This window comes from Lutjanus erythropterus, chromosome 8, assembly GCF_056507025.1.
Source record: "Lutjanus erythropterus isolate fLutEry1 chromosome 8, fLutEry1.hap2, whole genome shotgun sequence".
Classification (NCBI taxonomy): Eukaryota; Metazoa; Chordata; class Actinopteri; order Lutjaniformes; family Lutjanidae; genus Lutjanus; species Lutjanus erythropterus.
Window position 1 is genome coordinate 23,273,090 of NC_139324.1, and position 23,915 is coordinate 23,297,004.

The 23,915-nt window shown below is 38.9% G+C and overlaps 1 protein-coding gene across 1 annotated transcript in view; it reads right to left on the reverse strand.

The window, feature by feature from the left end:
* The window catches only part of man1a2 (mannosidase, alpha, class 1A, member 2), a 153,817-nt gene that overhangs the window by 86,240 nt on the left and 43,662 nt on the right, over positions 1–23,915 (reverse strand). The window contains exon 4 of the mRNA XM_084724956.1: positions 12,758–12,854. Within this exon, the coding sequence (XP_084581082.1) occupies positions 12,758–12,854 (97 nt within the window). The remainder of the gene's footprint in view (positions 1–12,757; positions 12,855–23,915) is intronic.

Consider the following 23,915-nt stretch of genomic DNA (forward strand, 5'->3'; position numbering starts at 1 on the left):
GAAAAATAAAGAGGTGGCACCAGCGCAAACTCTGTGCTACTTCACACGTGTGCTTACACATTGTAATGATGTATAAAATAAAATAGACTAGAATAAAATAAAATAAAGTGTTTATCATGAGATATGTTTTAAGTGTGTGTATCATACACCAATCAGAAACAGGTTTGTACTTGTACTGCAGTGCATTTACTGATCAAACTGTTCAACAAATGACTAAATAAAATGAAAACTGATTGTGGGCAAACAAAGAGGGTGATTTAAGTTTTTTTATTTATATAAATAGGGCTGTGCAATATATTGATATTGTGATATGAGACTAGGTATCATCTTAGACTTTGGATACCATATGGCATAAGTGTTCTTTTCCTGGTCTTAAAGGCTGCATCACAATAAAGTGATGTGATTTTCTTAATTTACTGTTTTAGCTGTTATATATCAAAAAACTCCTGTTGCTCGTGTTAATATTTTGTGAAAGCACCAACAGTCATCCCCTACAGCATGACCACTGGTGTACGACATCATACGGTCGTAATATTGATGTTGAGGTATTTGATCAAAAATATTTTCATATTTGATTTTCTCCCTATTAACCAGATCTACCACAAGATCATCATTTGCACTGTTTGAGAATTCACAGCATGTTACTTAAGAGAAAGTCTATGAATTGAGATATATATCATACAACACAGAATAGAGATATTCGTTCTTTATCAAAGCTTTGTCTGAAAGATGGCCCACAGTCTCAGGCATTATAAAAGCCCCATGAAACTAATTGAGCTTTATTTTGTAGTTAGTGTTGTTTTTTGTTTATTATTTTGGCCTTAGAGATCCTGACATCTTATTCGCTTCAATTTCTGTCATTTTAGTTGGTATATCTTTGTTGGTCATGTTTTTGTAATAAAAAGTGTTTCAGCTGCACTTTTCTTGTTGTTCGGGTTCCATTTTGAGAAAGGGTTTTGGGTAAACAGTCAATCTATCGGCAAAACCAAGATGAGACAAATGAGACCGGCTAAACAAAGTCTGGATAAAGAAAATGACTAAGACATGTTTTTTCCTCTTCCTAATAAAACAAAAACTGTGGTACCGTTGAGCAAGGCCTACGAAATCTGCAAAGAAAAGAAGAGCTTTAAAGCAATATTGGATTCATTGATTACTTTGTATTAATGTGACAAAGTACCTTGATGTACCTTACAAAACACTATTTTTAGCCCATTGATATTGTAATAAAATTTATAAAGACATCATTCATGACAGAGGATTTTATACAATCTCTCACCAAGAGAAAAATTTTCTTTTCATTTTTCTTTCTTGGTTCTTGCACGTCATTCTTCACAGCGACATCCAAAAAGCACTTTATTGTAACACTACCAAAAACTGAAAATCATACATTGCTTCAAGGCAACACTTTATTTCAAGAACACAGGGGAAACACAGTTCTATAAAAAAAAATTTTCATCATGTACTCCATTTCCAAAAAAAAGTCATCTAAATTATCCATCTGCCTTACTGTAACAGAGAATATGTGGGCTTTGAAGTGTTAACTGGGGGAGTAATTGCCCTCGTTTCCTTTTGTGTGTTGCAATCTAATCTTTGAAATGTCCAATTTGGGTTCCCTTACATGTGCAGGGCCTCCTTATATCAAAATATCTGATGCTAGATGTTGAAAGGAACTGACCGAAGTCATTTGGAAGAAAAGTGAAAGTTGGTCAAAATGTAAAGTATGGTGCATGGTGGGAAGGAGGTGGGGTTTAATACACTCGCCAGCTTAGCCAGAGAGAAGTCAGCAAATCCTTCAAACAGTATATACACTAGGTCGTCTGACAGGTACACTCAGAACTCTGATTACATTAATTAAGTAAAGCCAAATACATATTAAAATGTTAAAAGCCAACCAAAACCAAGCTGCAAAATGGATTAATGTTGTAGTCTACCGATGTGATGGTAGATTTAGTGCTCTTCCTCATAATGTCCTTACATTTAATCTTCTATGCTGATGCTCCATGTAATTTAACTATTTTCTTTGTGTTTCTTTCTTCACAATGGTGTTTCCTTTCCCTCAACAGTTTCTGGCTTTCTCAGCACCATCTCTTGAACTAGTTTTATTATGACTGTATAAATGCTTAATTTGATTTTGCAATTTCTAAAATAAAAGATTAGTACTCGCCATCCATGGTATCCATACAATATTGACATACATAATATTGCACATCCCTAGTATGTATGTGGAAAACATAGCACTAAATTAAGTAAATATGTTGCCCAGCCCTGATCTTTAGTTTGCACATTGGTGACAAACATGCATCAGTTAGGAGGACCAAATGGACGAACAAGGGAACCACCAGCTCCCCTGAGTCTGCAAACTGGCTAGTTATATCAATATTAATAGAAACCCTAACAGCTTCAAAGTTATGTAGATTTGCATTGTGAGTAATGGTTCCAAAGAGACTAATCCAATTATTCAGTGGCACTTTGCAGACTCCAGCTTTTATCATCATCTGGTCACATAGATAGAAGACAATTAAAAAAACTAAAGCCTGTGGGTGTGAACCTACAAGGTACTGTTTTTCATGAAACTTCCCCCTTTTTCGACTCTGTTTGAAGGGCTTATGCACATTCCTGCTGGACTCAGCAGCAGGCAAATCCTCCTGTTTCCTGCTGTCCAATTTGGCACTGGCAGCCATGCTGAAAGTTTAATCTGAAAGGAAAGAGGGGAATAAGGGAGGGCCAAGATGAAGAGTTCTGAAGGAAATTTGACGTCTTGTTGGGAGCAGAATTCAATTTTCTCCCCAGTCTCTTTTTGCACTGCAAATGTGCCAGTCAAAGTCTACACACTAGAAATAATGTAATACACTCACACATCCAAATAGGAGATTTAAAAATTACGGCTAACAGTAGCAGATCTGGTCTGAACTGGACTGTGAGGTGCTGAAAACTTGAAAAATACCATAAAAGGCAAACTTACATTTAGAGATCTTCTAAGTGTCTAAACTGTCATTACAACCAACAATTCCTGATGTCACCTACAGATTTCTGAAGAGCCATTTGAAGCTCACTGTGTAGTGGCTCTGGCTGCCGCCATCTTGGCTGTGCCTGATTCATCCAACTCGGGTTAATCCAAAAATGGGCACAGATGTGGAGCAGAGGTGGCCCAATGAAGCAGCTACCCATCTTCAGCATCCACCTGTCATTCAAAGTGGACATGCCCCATCTAGAAAAAAATTACAATGTGTACTGTACTGTACTGTAACATGTGATTGGCTCACTCCTGCAGCAGCTACAACCAATACAGTCTGCAGTGTGGTCAAGTCGAGAGTGGTGTACTTGATGGAGTTGGCTGTTCAGCATGTCCAAAAGTATGACTGTACTACACACCTGTCTGATAAACATAAAATGGCATGAAATGTGGAAGTATTATTTCAGAAATTATTCCATTCACAAAAGGTATCAAATAAAGCAGAAACAAAAAGTTTTGAATGAAGTACTCTATTGATATCGGTATCACTTTCAGGGTCCTGGTACCAGTACTGGTTTCGTAATTTTTAAACACTATTAAGCCTTAAAAATATGTGGCTGCCTTTAGCTTGGCATTGTTTGAAACCAAGGACCCATTGTGGAAAAAAAACACTACAAACATCAATCAGTAATCACAATTATCTCTGTAAACTTCATGCATGCAGTGCTAGATGGGAAAGCCTGGCAACACTAACTAAGGGAGCAGGCTTAGTGAAGGGTAAATTTAATACTAGCTTTTGTAAACAACCCAACCAAACCATGGTCTCTGCTTCTCTCTCTTCCCCTTCTTATCCTCCTCTGATAGAGAAAGCAGCTTTGGGCCCTCAGGCTGACATTTTAAAATGATCATCAGTGAAACCTCATATCCTACTCTGCCCCTCCTCCATCCACAGTCATGAAGATATCCAAATCTACACATCAGGCTGAGAAGGGGGAATAAAAAGGGAAAAAAGCTTGATGTTTGTTCCTATCAAGCATGTCATTGTTTTCAGATTAGCAGCACATTACTTTGTATCTTATCCAATGAGGGAAATAACCAGTGGAATGTAATTTTGCCATTAGTTGTGAAAACATACATTTGTATAATGGGTTATTTTAATCACGGGGCTGAAGCGGGAGTTGTGGTTTTGAGCTCATGAATATGAAAGAGATTAGAAAATGTTCCTGGGGTGGAGTTGAGCTTTATCAAGCCAATATCTCCAAAGGTTGCTGGAAAAGGAATCACTTTGACCTAATAAGATCATATGGTAGCTCTTGGTAGATGGCAGACCAAAACATGTAGTTTCTTTCTGCAAATATCAAAGAAATAAATTAATGCAAAACTACTCGAGCCACACACAGCACATACAAATACTAGCTGTCAACTTGCTACCAACCTTCTACCAACAATAAATTGCTTCCTAGCTAAATCAGGTGACACAGCCACAGTCAATGACTTTGCAGACTAATGTCTTGATTGTTTATTGGATGAGTGTGTTGTATGTCTTCTTCAATGTTTTATTTTTCTCACTTCTGTTCGTGTAAAATATTGGTGGTAGGAGGACAAAATTAGCTCCAGATCCAATACTATCAGATACTGGGGGTTCATTATTACTACAGATTGCGAATTTTGCTTTTTTAACACTAGACCATGTGAAAAAGTTGAATCATACACCTCTAGAGACTGTATATAATAATTCATATTTCCAAAAACAATTCACATTACACGTCAGTCAGTCTCCATTGCTATACTGCATATAAAATTGTAAATACAATACTTTTGAAGTAAACTGCTACATTTAGCTGTTCCTGCTCAGAAAGCTAGTGGTATAATATATAAGATGATAAGCTAAAAAAATGAACAGAGGCCCTGAAAGCTACACATAGCACAAATGTGAGTTCTGACCTTTTAAGGTTGCTGTAGCTGATCAGCATGAAGTGTTGAAGCCAGAGTAGCAGATTAAGTTAACAATGTTAAGTCAGAAAAAAATGATACTTGGGAGAATTCTTTTTTTTTCTCCCACCCTCAGTAAAAACAATGTTAGAAGCTTAGAAGCATAGTCCTTACCGGAATCAACCGTATTTAATAATAAAAAAAGGTACATTATTAAGCTAGAGGGAATACATGCTGCATTCATGAACTTTAAGATAATCACAGAAAAAATACTTTAGGATGACTGAGGTTATATAGGTTATTCAATATCTTCCCTCGCAATCAATCCATCCTGACAGAACAGACAATGAGTACTTTATTTCAATATGGACAAATATACTTGAACTGGAGACAGTTGGGATAGCTTAGCTTTTAAAAATTCCACTACGCTAATTTGCAAATGAGCAAATCAACACCTCACTGTCTGCACAGTGCACACTTCATTTTTTTTTCTCTCACTTTTTGCTCCTTTCTTCTTCCACACTCTGTCCTTTTCTTCAACATAATAAGTAAGAGAAATTCCGATCTAACACCACCTCGCTCAGCCTTTCACATGTCGATTAGCCTTCAGAATAGTGTCTGAATGGTTAGGCCTGATTAAAGAGATTCTACAGAGCTTCAGAAGGGGGCTACAAACAGATCATTAAAAACACCACAACACAACTGAGGCTGCAGAAATCACAGAGCCATGACCGGACAGAAAGGCAGTCATGGAATTTTTATGTTCTGTACATCCCATCAGGATTTTTTCTGGCTGAGCAGCAGATAACACACTTACAATACACATTCTGGACTAAATGAGCAAAAGCAAAAAATAGGAAAATTTGCAATATCATCCACACAGTGGACAGAAAACAATTTTCACTGACTTAGCCATCTTTGCAGTAGTATAACTGATTTGGCAATGTATTAAGTATTTTAACTGCATTGACTTCTTGCATCCGGTACTTATCCCGCTGAAGTTTTTGGTTGTTCACAAAACTACTCTGTTTTATCGTGCAATGGGTGAACTAGTCTATTCCTCTACAGACCACAGAGTAAATACTAGGGATGTAATGAAGATCAAAAACTCAGGATATGATAATACCACAATAAAAAGTCCACATGAGATATATGTTGCTATTCAAAATCCAAAGAAAAGTGACAACTTGAAAAGATAAAATTGATATGTACAGCAATTTTTGTTCATATAAAATTTAATTTGTTTTTCTTTTAACGTGAAGTGCTCCCATTGTCCTTCTTTAATAATGTAAAATAAAACTAGCCAGCCATAATGAAGCATGTGCAAAAATTAGCATACACTGTCTTTAGTACATACGATTGCAAACCAAAAATAAGGCAGCAGTCAGTAGCAATCCCTTTATAAAATAAAATAAAATAAAACAAATAACTAGCCATTTTATATCACGGTAGATATTGTCACAGTCTGGTATGATACTGAGATGTTTATTTATTGCCATATCAGGATATTTGATATAGCTATTGTTACATTCCTGTAGTAAATACTGCACATGGTGGTGCAGGATCATTAAAAATGGTCATAGTTTATGGCACTAGAGTTGAGTTATCCATTGCCTGACTCTATAGCTACACATAAACATGTCATTTCTGTTTCACTGGTCTTCACCCATGGGTACGTTGCCATGGTGCTGCCATGCAACCTCTTTTTTTAGGATGCAATGCACTGTTTTGCCCTGGGAGCCAATCATGTGACATGACCTAGATGGGGGTAAAGCTACATGACTGTGAGCAAGAGCAGACTTGTGACTCCATTGTTATCACTGGATCCACATGAACCCTGCAGGGATATTGTAAGAAGGAACAAATATCCAATAGCTCTACAGAAGATTACACTTATCAGTGTCTATTGATTAGAAAAGCTGGAAATCAAAGCAGCATTTGATTTAGCATTGTGGTTTTATGGGATGCTGGATGAGGCATTACACCAAACAGAATCGATGTTGAGCTCCCTCCCTTGATCACCAGTATAATAAGCTTTGTGTATGATGAGAAATTGGTAAATTCTTGGCCAGAAAATAATGACTTGTGGTAATAATGGGTAACAGCATATTTCTGCTCTGATCCATTTCAGACTGTTTCAATGAGTAAAGAAACAACATTCAAAAAGAAAATAGGGAGGACATATAAAGTTCTTAATACGGTTTCTGAAAAATTTACAAAGCAGTGAAACAAGGTTTTCACCTTACAAAAGCATGTTTACATTAATACAAACAAAGTTTTAGCTGACAGATTGTCTCCATGGACAACGTGACGAACAAACAACCAAAGTAATCCTTTAATGGCCAAAGCAGAAGCCAGCCGTGTCCAAACTTCATCCTAGTTTTGCATCATCTCCATCGCCTCCTACCCTGACAGGCCTGTAGCAGCTGCATGCCTGAGGCAGTGTGTGATATCATTTACTGTGAGCATGTCAAAGTGCCTGTGGGAGAAAGCTATGTGCCTGAGAAGTGAGAGATTCTCCACTTGCAAGATTAGATTAAAATCATCAGACAGAAAGCTTTCGAGGAAACCAATAAAGCAGTAACAGTCAGTAGGTCGAGCAGGCAAGGCAGGCCTCAGACTCACCAGTGGATTCCCTTGCGTGCAGAGAAGATTAAATCCACTACAATAACTCCAATAAGGTCAACTCAAAGCCACAAATGAAATCCACAGAGAGATTTAACTCGGGAAACTTACGACACTCCTGATCCTCTATTGCTGGCTGAAAAATATTTCTTAAGCGGAGCCTTAAGTCTTGTGGTTATGGTTGCCAATTAAAGATGAGACCGTATGAAAATTTATATTACAATTATAGTGAACAAAATTATCCCAGTTGCCAGTATGGTTTAGTTTAAAGGTACTGAATATGTTCACATACTGATACAGTTTTATATCGATAAACCTCTTATTGATTTGAAATTGCATTATGTCCTTTGCAATGTCTATTAGAGATGCAACCATTAACTGATTAATCAATTATTAAATTAATCTCCAACTTTTCTGATAATCAATCTATCAGTTTGAGTAATTTTTTGAGAAAAAAGTCAACATTTTCTAATTCCAGCTTCTTAAATGTGGATCTTTTCTGGTTTCTTTCCTCCAATATACTAAATATCTTTGGGTTGAGTGCAAAAAAATACATTTGAGGATGTCATCTTGGGCTTTGGGCAACAATGATGGACATTTTTAACCATTTCCTGATGTTTTAGTGATGAAACAACAAATCAATTAATTAAAAAAATAATCAACTGATTAATCAACATTCCAAATGATCATTAGTTGTTAACTAAGTTCATAAAATAATATCACATTAAAAACAAACCTTTAAAAACAAGAAGTATCAGGATATAATGTTATCCAAAATCTATGACAATATCGGGTCTCATATCAGGATATTGACATAATGTATTATCCAGTCCTAAGCTAATTTACTGCAACTTGGAAAACGGGAGAAACCCTTGGTTTGTAAACTACTCTGACCACAGAGGGACAGAGAGACACTGGTGTGGACTTACACTCGCACTGAAATCCTGATCGATGTAAAGTGACCTGCCTCCCCTGAGAGCATTTTCCAGCAAACAATGAGGAGTGTGTTTAAAGATCAGAGCTTGTGCTCTCCATCTACAATAAACAAGGCCACATCAGGTGCTGGTGCAGCCTGACCTTTGCTTTGAATGACCCAAAATCTCAATGAGGGTCAAACGCTTTCAGGCTGAATCAATGGTGGCTGATGTTCCTTATACAATTACACATGGGTATTATTACCCTGTCTGTTTGTGTGTGTGTGTGGGGGGGGGGGGGGGGGGGGGGCAGACAGAGGAACAACAGAGGGATGAATAGAGTTGTCTGTCAAATGACTGCACAGGCTACCTGCTGAGGACAGAGTTACTATGATGAAAGCCACAAGACACAAAAAGCAACAATCATGCCACTGGCAGGTTGTTGTGATGGTTAGTTCAGACCAGGTGTGTGCAATGTTGTATCGTTCACAATATATAGTTCTAATGCTTTTAATGGTTAAAAAAAAATATATATATTGTGATAATGGCAAAATTACAAAAAATATCAAAATGGTTGCTAATTAATTTTCTTTCACTCAAGTTATTGTTGTAACAATTTAGTTTATACAAAAAAATATACAAAAGAACTGCAGTGGCATGCCAATACAATATGGTACATGGTGGAACAAATCTCAAATATGTTGAAACATTACAGGGTTAGTTCTGATTATTTGAAGTGGGGTTGTATGAGGTACTTATCCACAGTTCAGAATATTACCTACAGTAGATGGTGGTCAACAAGCCTTCAGACTAAGACTAAGAGACTAAGCAACATACTGTTGTGAGCAGGGTTAGCAGCAAAACATATTTTAATTACTTAAAAAGGTCCACTAACAATTCCAACAGGAAACCATTATCACATAATGATGATGCTCTTAAAAAAAGTCACACTATAACACAAACAAACTATCAGATTGAGGCAGCAGCAGATCCCATGTTCTGCAAGGTAAATATAATATAACAGTGGTTTCCCATCAGAAAAGGCTGTCTAACAGTAAAGTGGTAAAAATATTCTCCATACAGTGTCCTTTAAATTTACTTTAAGTGGGCCTTATTTTTTTAGATAGCTAAAATATATTTTGTTGCTTAACTTCCATGCAGGTACTCCTCTCTGCTCAAGTTTGGACTCTCAAGGGGAAGGCCAATCAACAGGCATCTATTATATGTAATACACTGGTTATGGAGAAGTTCCCCTATACAACCTCACATCAAAAACTCAGAACTATCCCTTTAAGAAGGCCTGAGCTACATTTGCGTCTTATTTATATGGTTGTAAGTAATAACATGAATGAATATGTCTTGCAAAATCAGTGATTCTCCATTCGAGAACCAAGGACCAAGAACCAAGGTGGTTTGCTGGCTGTGTCTGACACAGCTTGAACCATGGTTTTTTTTAACCCAGCTTGAACTGTGTTTCCGTTACAGGGCCATGTGTTATCCTTGCTTGAACTGCTTACCCTTAAAACAAAGGCTGTGTTTGTATCTGTACTCAAAATCAGCTCTACTCATTCTCCACAGAGGAGAAGGAAAAAAAAAAAAAAAAAAAGGACAAAACAGGGCCAAGCAGTGAACTCAAGGTTATCTGAGCCTGGTGCCACAATGAGAGCCACAGTCCTCTTGTTACCATTCTGGCCTCCTCTTCTCTCTGGACAGATTAAGACTGAGCTTTAAGACCAAGGAGCAGGCACACACAGCTTCCCCCTTTGTCTCTTTTAACAAATACATGGCAACCATTCTTAACAGAGGCAAACTGTATGCAAACTGCTGTGTGTATGTAATGCCTGTGGCAGGCAGGAAGGCATCTCAATTCTAGCCTGACGCAGGTCAATACTGTGCCAACTTGGTCAGCAAAGGGAAATCCCACAGTCCCTGTGGTCAGTTTGAAAACGGTTAAGTTAAAATGAGTATATGAGCTCCTAAATTGGCTTTCCCATCCACGTATATTGCAGTAGCGTTCACCTGAGAATAACAAAACATCAAAGTGATTTAAATCCACAATTCATAGTCAATCAGCAATCCCTGCCCTCATCCAATCATACAGCCTTTGTGCATGTGTGTGTGTCTCTTTGGTACAAGCTGTCAATGCCCCTAATTGTTACAGAAACACACCAACAAGAGTCTGTTGCATCTTTGCTTTCCCTTCCCTGTGCTACTCTCTTCAAGTGCACACACACACACACACACACACACACACACACACACACACACACACACACACACACACACATAATCAATACTGCCAAGCTCTGTAGGAAGACAGGATACGCCACATCAATAATGGACGTGTGTTTTGTGGAGAGTGTGAGGGCTGATTCTTCCTTGTGTCTCGCTTGTGTTCTACTGGCCACTCTGTGACTAATAACCTGCGAATACACAGAGTCAACCATTACAAGAAAGCAGGAGAAAATACACACTAACAGACACTGAGAAAAACACAAAGACGGGCTGCAGGTGAACAGTCAACACACACAAGAACACACAGCATCTATATACCATTTAGCAGCAGCTCATAAAATAACAGAGGCGCCTCTGGCCAATTTGCCAGACGGAACATCCCAATTTGACACAAAAGCCTCATAAGTATGCATCCTCACAATGTGCGCACGCAAACACACACACACACACACACACACACACACACACACACACACACACACACACACACACACACACACACACACACACACAAGATCCAAGGGCACAAACACACAAGCAGCAAGCAGGAAACACTCAAGTCTAACTGGCAACGCATGTACATTCATAAAAAAAGCATTAAGCAACATTCACATGCATGAATTCACACTAAGCAAAGACCACTATGAGATTTTTGATATATGTGGGACTGTCAGCACTGATTATTCAAAATTTGATTTGAATTTTCAAATTTTCAAAAAGCAATGAATGCATCTATTGATATGTATACATATTGATATAATAATTTAAAGCTATTACAAGGGGTTTTTAACTGGTTATGAAACAGTCTCAAATTAATACTCGTGCCTCTATATGACCTACATAAATTAATGAGACGTTCTGTGAGAAGATTGGTTGTTTCTATGTAGTTACTCCTTGTAATGAGTTTAATTCCAAAGTTCAAATAATTCTTTCAATCATGAAAAGAGAAGAATACAGAAAGGCAACACTTTGCACACACCATAAGCAACAATCCCCAGTAAGTGAAAAATGCTACCTGATATGATGCTACAGTTTCACAGTTCACAATCACAGAGCAGTGATTTAACTGAGTGATGATTACAAACATTGATGTTTGCAAAGCAAAGCAAAGTTATAGGATATGATTATAGGATTTTTTCCCTTTAGCATGTTTTCATTAGGCTATAATTTGATAATTTAAACACTTCTATGAAATGTAAAAACAGCTTGAGTGCAATTTCAACAAATCATAGGTCTTGATCAAAGTAACAAGAGGAGTCGTTTAAAAGTCAGTAACACTGTTACTGTTCTGAGACATATCTCAAAGGTGTTAATATTCTCCTACAGCAACAAGTGCAATCCAAGTCGTGTCTGTGTTATCACAGATGGCAGCTGCAGAGGTGGATATCAAAAAACATCCTCTAAAACACAAATCACAGATGAGAGGCTGCCTTGAATTGACCTCTCTGCTAGAAAAATGATCAATGCCAATGGCAAAGCTTCGCTCTCTACAAACAGGAATTTCCCTTATGACTGGACCCTGACAAAGACCTCTCAAATTGTTTGTGCTCCCTCTGTCTAATGCAAAGTCTAACGCTGTAAAATTTTGCCAGATGACAGATTTGTTCAGGTTTAAATAACAAATATGATTATTTTAAATTATAGGCATGTACTATGGGGACATTTTATTAAGAGCAAGAGAACAGAATGACTGTGTGCTTACAATCCAGCCCTATAGTTTAAAAAAAACTGCTCCATAGATTTATAGACTAGATAAAGACCAATAAAATGTTACCAGTACTTCAAATACATGTTCTGATCTTCTTTTATCTAGCATTGCAGTGATGTGTGTTATCTGTTGGTGGTTTCATACATACATTCATTCATACATCCTGCCAGTGGCATTATCACATGACCTTGTCCACAAGAGAAAAGACAGTGTGTGTGTGTGTGTGTGTGTGTGTGTGTGTGTGTTTGTGTGTGTATACATGTCTGCAGTGTGAGCAAGACAGAGTGTGCGTGTGCATTCATGCATGCATCCATGTGTGATTTACAACAGTGTGAGCAAACTGCCAATGGGCACAGACAGCGGTGGGAGAGAGGGGTTTGTCTGGCTTACCAAAGATATTTGTGGAATGTCCTTTCTTGGCGAGGGGCTTCAGCTCATTGTGACCCCAGCCGTACTGTCTATAGCTGTCCCAGGCATGCTTCATCATCTGAAAAAAGAAATTGACATCAAAATAGCGTATTAGGAGATGTTAAATCTTCACCAGTCAGACACAAAATCCTGCATCCTCCTCATGACTGTACCTCAAAATAACAGCTCCATAGCTATGGCTGGATAATGATGTTAAAATTTTCATCATAATTTTACTTTACATTGATATAATTAGAATTTTAGCATAATGTGATTTCAGTTACAACAGCTGTTGTCCCTGGAATAAGTTAAGCTGTCACTAAAACTATTTAAGGCACCAAAGAAATATATACACTGTAGAACAAAACATGTTTCTATACTTTTGGGTCTAAATCAGATAAACAAAAGTAAGTAATGCATGTGATAACAGATTCTTGCAAAATCACTTAGATAATACATTAAGGCATAATCATTAGACCTTGCTGGTGAGGTAGAAAAATAGCTATTTCCTCTCGTTAAAAAACACTTTACTTTGTTTTCGCTGCCATGCAAGTGAACTGTCGCCAACTCAGTCCAGCAATGTTTTTTGGGAAGTTGACATGCCTTTGAAAAAACTACCCCATACTATGGCTCACAGTTTAGCTACTTCCATCAGCTGCTCTGGAAAAAAACAATTTAATTTCTTTTTACAACTCTCTAGTAAGCTGCTAGAGGTGGTATTTCATTTGACCTGGGCAATCCTTATTTTTGAGCCCTGAAAGCCCTGGTCCTTTGCTTACTTTAAATTTTAGTTCAACCACACATTATGATGGAGCTATTAATGAATCAATCAACTGCTAATTGTCTTTTATATACACATAATAATTAGGGCCACATCTAAAGATTATTTTCATTGTCAATTAATCATTCAATTATTTTCTCATTTGATTGATTAGTAGTTTGCTTTCTAAAAATGTGTTTCCCAAAGGCCATGTCCTCAAATGTCTTGTTTTGCCCACAACTGAAAGATGATCAATTTACTGTTATACAGGAGTAAAGAAAGCCCAAAATATTCACATTTGACTTTTTTTCTTAAAAAATTTACTCAAACTGAATGGTCAATTATCAAAAAAGTTGGCGATCAATTTAACAGTTGTTTCATAATTAATTAATTGTTGTAGCTAAAAAGATAATGTAATCAAGGGCTGTTTGGAAGGGCTGAAGGGAGGACATGACCCCAAAGACTTTAATCTGGAAGATCATGCTGCTGAATCAAATACACACACACACACACACACCTTTGATGATTTGAAGAAGACTACGTACAAATGTAGGTATGATAATAAACACATTTAGCACAAACTGAGGATACATTTGCAAGCTCTCTCTTTGTTTTCTTTCCTTACTGCATTACCTTCTCTCCCCACCCCTTGTATCTGTAAACATTTGTCTACAGGATAGAACAAAATAAGATTCCATTCTTCATATGACCTTTGAAAGGAGGCTGAAAAAGATAGGCTCGGGGAGGGGGATGAGGATAAAAAGAGCAAGAGATTGTGAGATGAGCCCTGACATGGAGGCTGATGCTGAGAAGAGGCGCTCCAGGGCAAACAGAGAAGATGACACAGCCAAGGAAGGAAAAAGTGCCAGCTTTTACTGAAGCACTGCTACTCTCTTTCAATTTCAAACCTTTTTTCCTCCTCCACAGATCTAATTCAAGTGTCATCGACAAACTAAGAAAAGTACATTTCCAATCCTGTCTATGTGGCCGTGTCAGTCGCTGTCTGGTTCTATGGACAGCTGTTGATTTCTTTCTCTACATTGTCTGTCTACCTGGCAGCATTCCTATATGACCATCTGCCAGCCTCTCTGTCTCTACATGCCCATCAGCTTGTCACATCATTTCTATGACAAACTTGATGATGATGATGAAGTTGGCACTGATGCTCTGCATCATGCATCATCCATTGTATCAATATTTGTTTATTTTGCTACTGTTGGGCCCTTTCTCATGCCTGACAGTCCTGAAAGGGGTTCTCTTTCTATGAAGCTCCTGCTGAACTTTTTCAGGTCCTTCTTCCTAATAAAGCCACGGCTTATTTCTTTGCACTTAAGTTCTAATAGTTCGACTATGTCACTGATTTTGGTGAACACTTCGTAACAACACAGCTCTAAAATTTGTGCATCTGTTCCTGTGTAACTTTAATTTGCAGGATGGCAAGATCACTAAGAGGTCAGTTTAGGGGACATTCTGTGCGCATTGCACCAGGCAGGACAACAGAAACTAAACAAGCTCTCAGCAACACACACACAACTAGAGCACTGTTATCAAATACCAGGAGGTAATGTGGTCTACTGATCAGTGGCCTTGTATTTCTCTCTCTATGCCTGTTTCTAGGGTTGGGTCAGTTATCAGTTTTGCTGATCTTGGTTGAGCTCAAATTCGTTTGATTTTACACTAACCGACAGAAGGGGCATTAGTCATTATCAGACATTTAGGTCAGTTATAAGGGGACAGGATGTAGCCCCTGGCGATGTAAACTCTTTAACAATATTCGCTACAGGAATCGAGAACTTATAAAGACGTAAATTACAGCTGGACTCATGAAATGTAACAGCCACCTTGTCATGGTTAAAACTATGAAACCAGCCCAAAAACGACAATTACCAACATACCACCACAATCTCCATTACAAACACTAACAAAATGTAACATTTGCATTTTGGAATACAAAACACCAAACTTAAACTGCTAAGTAGTTTCTCAAGTTTGCTGTCGTGCTCCCACGCTGGTAGGCCTGATGGGAAATGGGGGTGGTCTCTGAGCAGACAGTGGTGCAGAGCCAAGTTGCCAACTAGCTTGTGAAATACATCGCTGGACAGATAATAAACAATCACCCCATCCTTTTTCCTTTTCAATACAACTAGGGTGTTGTCAACAAGTTTAAAGTATGTACAGATATTCTATTTATTCACAACTTTATGATACATGTGTCTCCCCTATATTAAATTATGCTTTAGGGATATGGGACTTTAAAGAATGTAAAGTAGCAGACCCCATACAGAACAGAGCTGCATGCTGTTTTTTTTAGGTATTCCTAAGTTTGTTCCTATTTTGGCTGTTCAGGGTGATATGGTTTGATTTCTGGTTCGATTTTGTTAAAACCAAAATTATTAACATATATTCAAATCTGCAGAATTTGAATTCATTCATTTATTCTAATATAACCCTGTTATTTTGGCAAACTAGCTCGCCAGTTTGTCAGTACGGTCAGTAATGTAGAAGATGGAAAGGTAAGACAAAAGCCTCATTTTGATGCACTCACATTTGCCCTGTTAAGGATACTGCATTATGCCGTTAATACAAACTCAACACTTCCTGCATGCATTTCAAATTAAAAGCCCTCTAGCATTTTAGCGGACAGAGCCCCTTTGTTTCTTAAGTCCTTTATTGTGATACATTTTCAGGAATGTGTTGTGGTAAACTTGTAACTCCAGTCTAATTCATGGGCTGTCATTATTACCCCTTACCCATTTTCCTACCTGCCAGCATGTCTGCCTGCCTAACTGCTTGCCTCCTAATGCCACCGTGTGCGGACAAGTATCCTCCTCCATCTCTCCCTCTCTCTCCTTGGAGCAGGCAAGCAGCCAAGCTAATAAAGACAAGGGCCAGGAGTTTCATTGTGTTCTTGGCCTCCTGGCTTTCCATGACGCAGTCCATGCACACACTGAGGATTATAAATCAAATTAATACACACCGTGACATGGACACACACATTGGCTGGCTCCCTGTGATCTGTGTTGATTGGATGCTTCATCAAATTTTGATTGGCCCATATGCCAAGGACAAGTGCAACAGTGCAGGGCGCTTGACAATGTTGACAAACTGCTTATTTAAAGGACCTTGGAATACTAATTGGACATTAAGCTACAAAATTCTGTGATTGATTCTGACAGCTACCTCTTGCCATCACAGCATCTTGGGAGCCACAAAGAAAGGAGGGGGAAAATTGGTTTGCATTGGCCAAAGCAGCTGGTTCATTCCACAATTAGAGCTGAACCTCATCAGCGGTGACTCTAAAATTGGCTGCAGAGATAGTATAGAAAAACCTCAACATTTCTCTGATCTTTGAAAAGTAAAGTTAAATCTGAATCAAGCAGAATTTCTAAAGCTCACACTGAAATAAATACCTCTGTATAATGTAAAAAGGTATCTACTTGTGAAAATCACAATTATCACCCATCTCTGCTTTAGCTAATTGCCTGCTGTGTGGCTTAACAGCCATTATGAAATTCTGTTAAATGATGCATATTGCTGTTAAGCACTTTGAAATACAAGCCATTAAGTGCTATCACAGTGTTACCCTGAGACAAGCTGTCGACAGAGGCAATGACAATGAGGGGATGGTTCATGGGTCACTTTATGAGTGGAGAACAAAACATGTGACACCAACACAGCAAGACGGACTTTCCAATAACATTCATTTCAATTGACAAATCACTGTGGCTCAGATTTTCTTTTCAAGTTGCTTATGTGAACTATGATTGCCAAAACCACTATATTAGGTTGTCCCACACACACACAGCTGTTGAGATCTAGATAGAACTATCTGTTGTGTATTCTTAGCAACAAATGTTAATTTCTTGACTCAAGGCAGTAAAGGTGTTTCATTATTGTGAAGAAGCATCAACAGTACCAGTGCAGGAAGATAGGCCATGTACTGAGTGAAATCAGTAATTTTGCTGCCTCAGCCAGTTAGTTTGTTTGTGCTGTGTGACTTCTGTGAATCCGAACTAATCCTTTAAAACACCTTTAGTCACACAACAACACAAACAAACTAACCAATCATGGCAGCTGTAGAGCAGCAACTTGGATGTTCTACGAGGTAAATTAAATGTTTTTGCCAAAGGTCTCTAGCAGCTTTTGGAGAGTGATATTTGGCTTATATAATAGCTGTGCCCCATTGGAAAACGGATGCTAGACAGCAAGATTAAGTGGTAAAAATATTACAAATATAGCATACACTTATGATATTTTTTTGTTGTTGTTTTTTTCAGGTGGCTAAAATATGTTTTGCTGCTGACCCTGTCAACAGCAGTACATTGCTTAGCTTCTGTGTTGGTACTCCTCTTTGTTTCTCCAAACTACCAACTGTCTTCTACTGAAGGTAATAATTTGACTATGGATGTGTACCTCACATAAACCCTCTTCATTTTCTATATTTGGTGCAGACCCCAAAAGCACAACTAAATATCCAGTATTCTGTGGAAAATGACTCACTTTGAATGGTTTCCAACCTGCCAAGGAACAGTTGTTTGAAAAATACTGCAGTTCCCGTGAGACTGTAGGCATCTCCAGCTCCACACAAGAAAAAATATTGCAAGCTACGTCTTTAAACTATCAAATACAAATCCCCTGTCCAATCAAAACCAATGCATGAAGGGTATTTGCATTTAATGGAGCATGTTCCATCCACATCATGTCAAAGGTTCTCATCCTGCATCCCTTATGTTCCCTTTATGCCCCACTGGTGTCTCTGTCACACTCAGCTGTTACTTCCAGTGAGTCCTGGTGGTGGTAAGTTCTGTTGTCACTTAGTACCCACTGTGAATTACTACATCTGGGACTGTAGAGCATGACGACACCCAGCAGCTTGTGGTGTAGGATGAGGAGAGCCTGTTCAACCCTGACAACTCTCCAAAGTAACACAGACAGACAAACACAGTCTGTTCCTTTGCATGATTCATCGTCTTTTCTGTGGCAGCCACTTGGTAAGGCTGGGAGTCGCGGTAATCCTTTCCACAAATATATACTTTATAATATATATTTTTAAAACTATATTTTTCTATTATTCCTATTATTTTAATACCGTTCCATTGATTGCATGCAATAGTGAAATACCTTCTTTTTCTCTCCAAATAAGGACTCAACAATTTGCAATGGTATGGGCTCCCATATACTGTTATGGTGTTATGTTGCAGAATATTTAATACTACACTTAAACAGTTTGGCCTTAATACTAAAATGTTACATTCTGAATAACTGATGGTAAATACTGTGTATACAGCATCCCAATATTTGCCCTCATAATTTCAATAGAGTGTCATTTATATGAGGGAGGTACGTTCTTCCTTCTTAAGCAACCATAAGTGCCACACAAATATGAGTGATGCACTTGAACTGGGGCACACCGTCAAACATTGCGCATACTCATGGACATGTTTTATTTCGAGGTGACAACACAGGTTGTTTGGATTTCCACCTCTGGCAAAATCTGTCACACTGGCAATTCTATCTGCAGTATGTATTAACTATTAACTATATAGTCCTGCTAGCCTAATTACCTTATAGTTAATAGCATAAAGACTGTCGGATTGACTTAAAAAGAGGCATGTTAATCTGTCTTTCGAAGATCATCGTTGAAATTTGACTCCAGAGTTGTGCACTCTATCATCATCAATCAGTACACTTATCTTAATCAGTCATCTCCCCAGTTCAAATACATATATATGTACACTCACAATCACATGTGGTATCTGTGTCTGAGGACCATAGGACAACTTAATAACCCATGTCCTGTCTTATCCTGTGTCTGAGAGGATTGGGAAGAGTGTTGCTGTAGATGTCCATTATCTCCTTCTAGGGTCTCCTTATTTCTATGTGGCCCAGTCTCTATATTGCTGCCGTAAATTTATTAATCATGCCACATTATACGCTCGAGCTCGCTTTGGAACGAACTGGCAGCCCAGGAGTGGCCCTGTGTTATTAAGGTCAGAGTCTGAGGGAGATTAAAAACCGCTCTTCCCCTCCCTTTCCCTATCGACTGACGAGCTTGAGAGTGAAAAGTGAAGCCTACAATATGGTGTGGGTTTTGATGAGAAAGGCAGCAGCATTTCTCATTTGATGGAGTTCCGTGGCCAGCCCACCCAAAAACATTTTTTTAATTTCCATTTCATTGCTTCAAAAATTTCCAAATGCAGTCCAAACTGCAGAATGATTTAAAAGTCTGCTAGGATGGTGCAATCAAGTGCCAATGTGAGACAGGTCATATAGCCTATTTACTGCTGCCTTGCAGAAATCTCTCAATGCTTAATGCTGCCCCGGGGTCATACACAACAAAACACTCCTGTGGTAAACACTCAAGACAGACTTCATTAACACTGCTACTGCTTTTTGACAGTATGACAATACATTCTACACACAATAACCTGTAAATGAAATTGTGCATTAATAAAAATTTACATAATGTAATAACACTGTAACTATATTATTACTGTACTGAAACACATCAATGCTGATGTTATTATTGATATTTCTTAATAATAGGGCTTGTGGTCGGTTGGTCGGTTGGATGTTATGTTCTTGTCTGACCAAATTCAAATTGATCGGACAGACGCTGGTGTTAGTTTAATAAGGGAAAAGCGCTTCTCAATTCATTATTGTTGGGAGCAGGACATATATGCAGACCTGATATATTTTATTTCTGAGTGACAGGCTAGTTACTGAAAATTTATTGGCTCTGTACTAATTGACACCACGTTAAAGAACCAGCACAAATCACTACATTGGCGCCCAACCTTAGATGACAGAGGAGTTAAGTGGATAAAAAGTTTATTTTTGACGACAAAATGTGTGTGAATTATATTCACTGACTGCTTTCTTTACGATTGCCAGTCGGTATCACTTCAAGCTCAATGATGGATAAATACCAACTGCTTGTGACCTGATTTCAAACTGGAAAGCTGCAGGTTTTGGCTGTTTTATGTTGTTTTAGTGTTTTTTTTTTTAGATTGGCCCATTGGATTTGTTGCTGTTGCTAATGTGGCTATACAGGCTGGGGCAATGTTGGAACACTGTTAAAATACTGAGGGACAGTCAAGAGAGACGTCTCAATGTTAAAGCTTATGTCAAGCCAAGCAAATAATGGGATTAGTAGGTGAGATGCCAGTAACTATTGAAGTCTGTACTGTAGGTGCATTAGCGCTGAGCTTTGTTTATATACAGAAGCCAGCACAACCCTCATCATTTTGATGTGTGCGTAATGTCTATGTGTGCATGTTGTTGCTGTATGTAGATTTACTTGACAGACAAGCCCTGAAGGTGACAATATACTGTAGCTACATGTGAAAAAGAAATGGCCAAACTGCAGTAATTCATTCGCTTTGCAATGCTGTGCAACTTCGATGAGCACCAGTATAGGCTACCAGGTAAAATTACTCTGCACTTTCAGTCAACCAAGATTTTCTTAGGTTGACTACAGCCTTACTTAATAAATTTATTTGAAAAAAATTGCATCTCATAGGTTAAGAATGCCATCTACTGTTTTAAATTACCCTGAAACTTGGAAGGTCAATGCTGACAGCCACCTTACCCCACTACCCCCGAGACTCATCAATCACAGGAGTTTACACTTTTTTTTGCTAATCTACTTAGTATTCTTCAATTTTGGTAATTCTGATAGCTGTAGAAGAACCACTGGACAGCATACATTCCTTAATAATGATTTTATCCCATTATAAACAGCAAGGCTATGGCTATTTACTGACTCCCCCTGCAGACACACACACTTAGACCAGTGAGCCTCTCAGGGCCACTAGTGTTAGCATGGCTATCCACAACACAGAAACTTTTTCAGAAAGGGGCACAAATGTGCTACTAGTGACTTTCAAAGTTCTGTTACTGCTACAGTGAGGAGGGTTACCTCCCATATTACACACTACCACAAGGCCACGACAGTGCTCATCCTGTACACCCCCAACCCATCTGTCTCCAAAACCCCTTCCCCACTTTATAGAATTTTCCAAAATTATGCAGAGGGTGGAGTTGGGCTCAGACCTGGGGGTGAAGACACATTTAAAATGAAACAATCCTTTCTTACATGTCTTTTATGCACTGTGCTCAGATCTTTAATGACTTTAAAAAATATTAGCTGATTTTCTCAGAAGAGGCAGCTTGCCCTCCCTCTTGATGTCAAACAAGACTGCACAGTCTATTAGGAGCTGTGACCTTCACAATGGCAACTATTGCTTGCTTGCTGCCTGCTCTAGAAAAGAAGCATACTCTGCCCCCAGCCATCTCTTTCCCAGAGGACCAACAGCCATGATTCATGCACCTTTATCCCAGATGTGCCATGGTCTCTCTCTCTCTCTCTCTCTCTCTCTCTCCCGTGTGCACTCACATGCAAAATTACAAGGTACGGACACAGACAACCACAGAAACATGCATAAATCCCCTTGGAGCCAGCAGCTGAGAGCAAGGCCATTACTTTTGCCATTGTTTGGGGGGAAAAAAATCAAAAATCAGCTTAGCTCCATCTGAAGAGGCACACAGTGACAAGCTTTTGGAGGTTTGGAGAGCTGGAGAGGCGAGCTGGAGTTATGTGCTGCTCTGAGTGACCTCCAGAGTCAGTCCGACTGATTTAAAGCACCTGTCTGCTTGCCCTCGTCTCTCTCATCTCCTTCCAACTCACCCCATGGAGGCTTCCTATCTGACTGAGTGGAGGGCCTCTCAGAAGATGCATGAGGGTGGCAAGACTGTGACAACTGAATTGCTTCTTGCTGTAAATACATTCATAGCACTTAGGCAGAAGGTGGCAATAAATTCCCCATGAAATCAAGACAGTAAGAGTGTAGATAGGCTGTTTTTATACAGCTCCCAAGCCAAAAGTTCAGACAGATAGTGGTTTACAATTCGGGTGTCCCAGTGTAATGTATCACACCTACACACAAATCTAGCATTTCAACTCTCTCATCATTAAGTCAGTTATATCCATATCTGGATCAAAAATGTGTTCACATTTTTATCCAAATAATTATGATTCGCAACCAAAGACATCTGTCTGACATCTTATTTAATTACCTAGTTTACATTGGTTGTGCCACTCATGACTAATGGCCTATGATTAACTGAAAAACTACAGCGCAGATATATATATATATATATATATATATATATATATATATATATATATATATATATATATATATATATATATATATATATATATGTACGTATGTACATGTCAACCTCGAGAGAGGGAAACAGGGGACCATCCAAGCTGTATATAGCAAGGATGGGACTCTGTTGACTTCAAATGAGGAGGTAATCCGGTGGTGGAAGAAGCACTTTGAGGAACTTCTGAACCCGACTATCCCACCCTCTATGGTAGAGACAGAGCTGGAGGATGATGGGGGATGAGCATCAATTTCCCTAGAGGAAGTCACTCAGGTAGTCAAACAACTCCACAGTGGCAAAGCCCCAGGGATTGATAAGATGCACCCGCAAATCTTGAAGGCTTTGGGTGTTGAGGGGCTGTTGTGGATGTCACGCCTCTTCAACATTGTGTGGAAGTCTGGGACAGTGCCTAAGGAGTGGTAGACCAGGGCGATGGTTCTCCTTTTCAAAAAGGGGAACAAGAAGGTGTGTGCCAATTATAGAGGCAGCACATTACTCAGCCTCCCTGGGAAAGTATACTCTAAGGTGCTGGAGAGGAGCATCAGGCTGAGAGTTGAACCTCGGATTGAAGAGGAACAATGCGGGTTCCGCCGTGGTCGTGGCACAACAGGAACTCGGAGTAGAGCCGTTGCTCCTTTGCATAGAAAGGAGCCAGTTGAGGTGGTTCAGGCATCTTGCAAGGATGCCACCTGGTTGCCTCCCTAGGGAGGTGTTCCAGGCACGATCAGCTGGGAGGAGGCTGCAGGGCTGCTACCTCCGCAACCCGATTTTGGTTGAAGATATATGTACATATATATACATATATAGTATATATGTGTATATATATGTGTGTACACACACACACACACACACACACACACACACACACACACACACACACACACACACACACACACACACACAAAGTAACTGTCTCAGCCAAGAGTTGGTCTGTATAAACAGGTTAAAACAAGTCATACCTTATTTTCAAAATCAGTTCCAATTCATTTTTTTTTAAATCCTATGTTCAACTCTGGTTACACTGATTGCATATTCCCACCACATAAAAGTTAGAGTATTCCCACACATGGCACATTTCTCTGTGGTTCCTGAGAACCTGCTCTTTGGCAGCCAATTCTGAAATGCCAACCATCAGAGTTACTGAGAGTATAAAACACTTTCTGCCCCGCCTGCTCGTTCTCAACAACAAAAAAAATTGCTTGATCC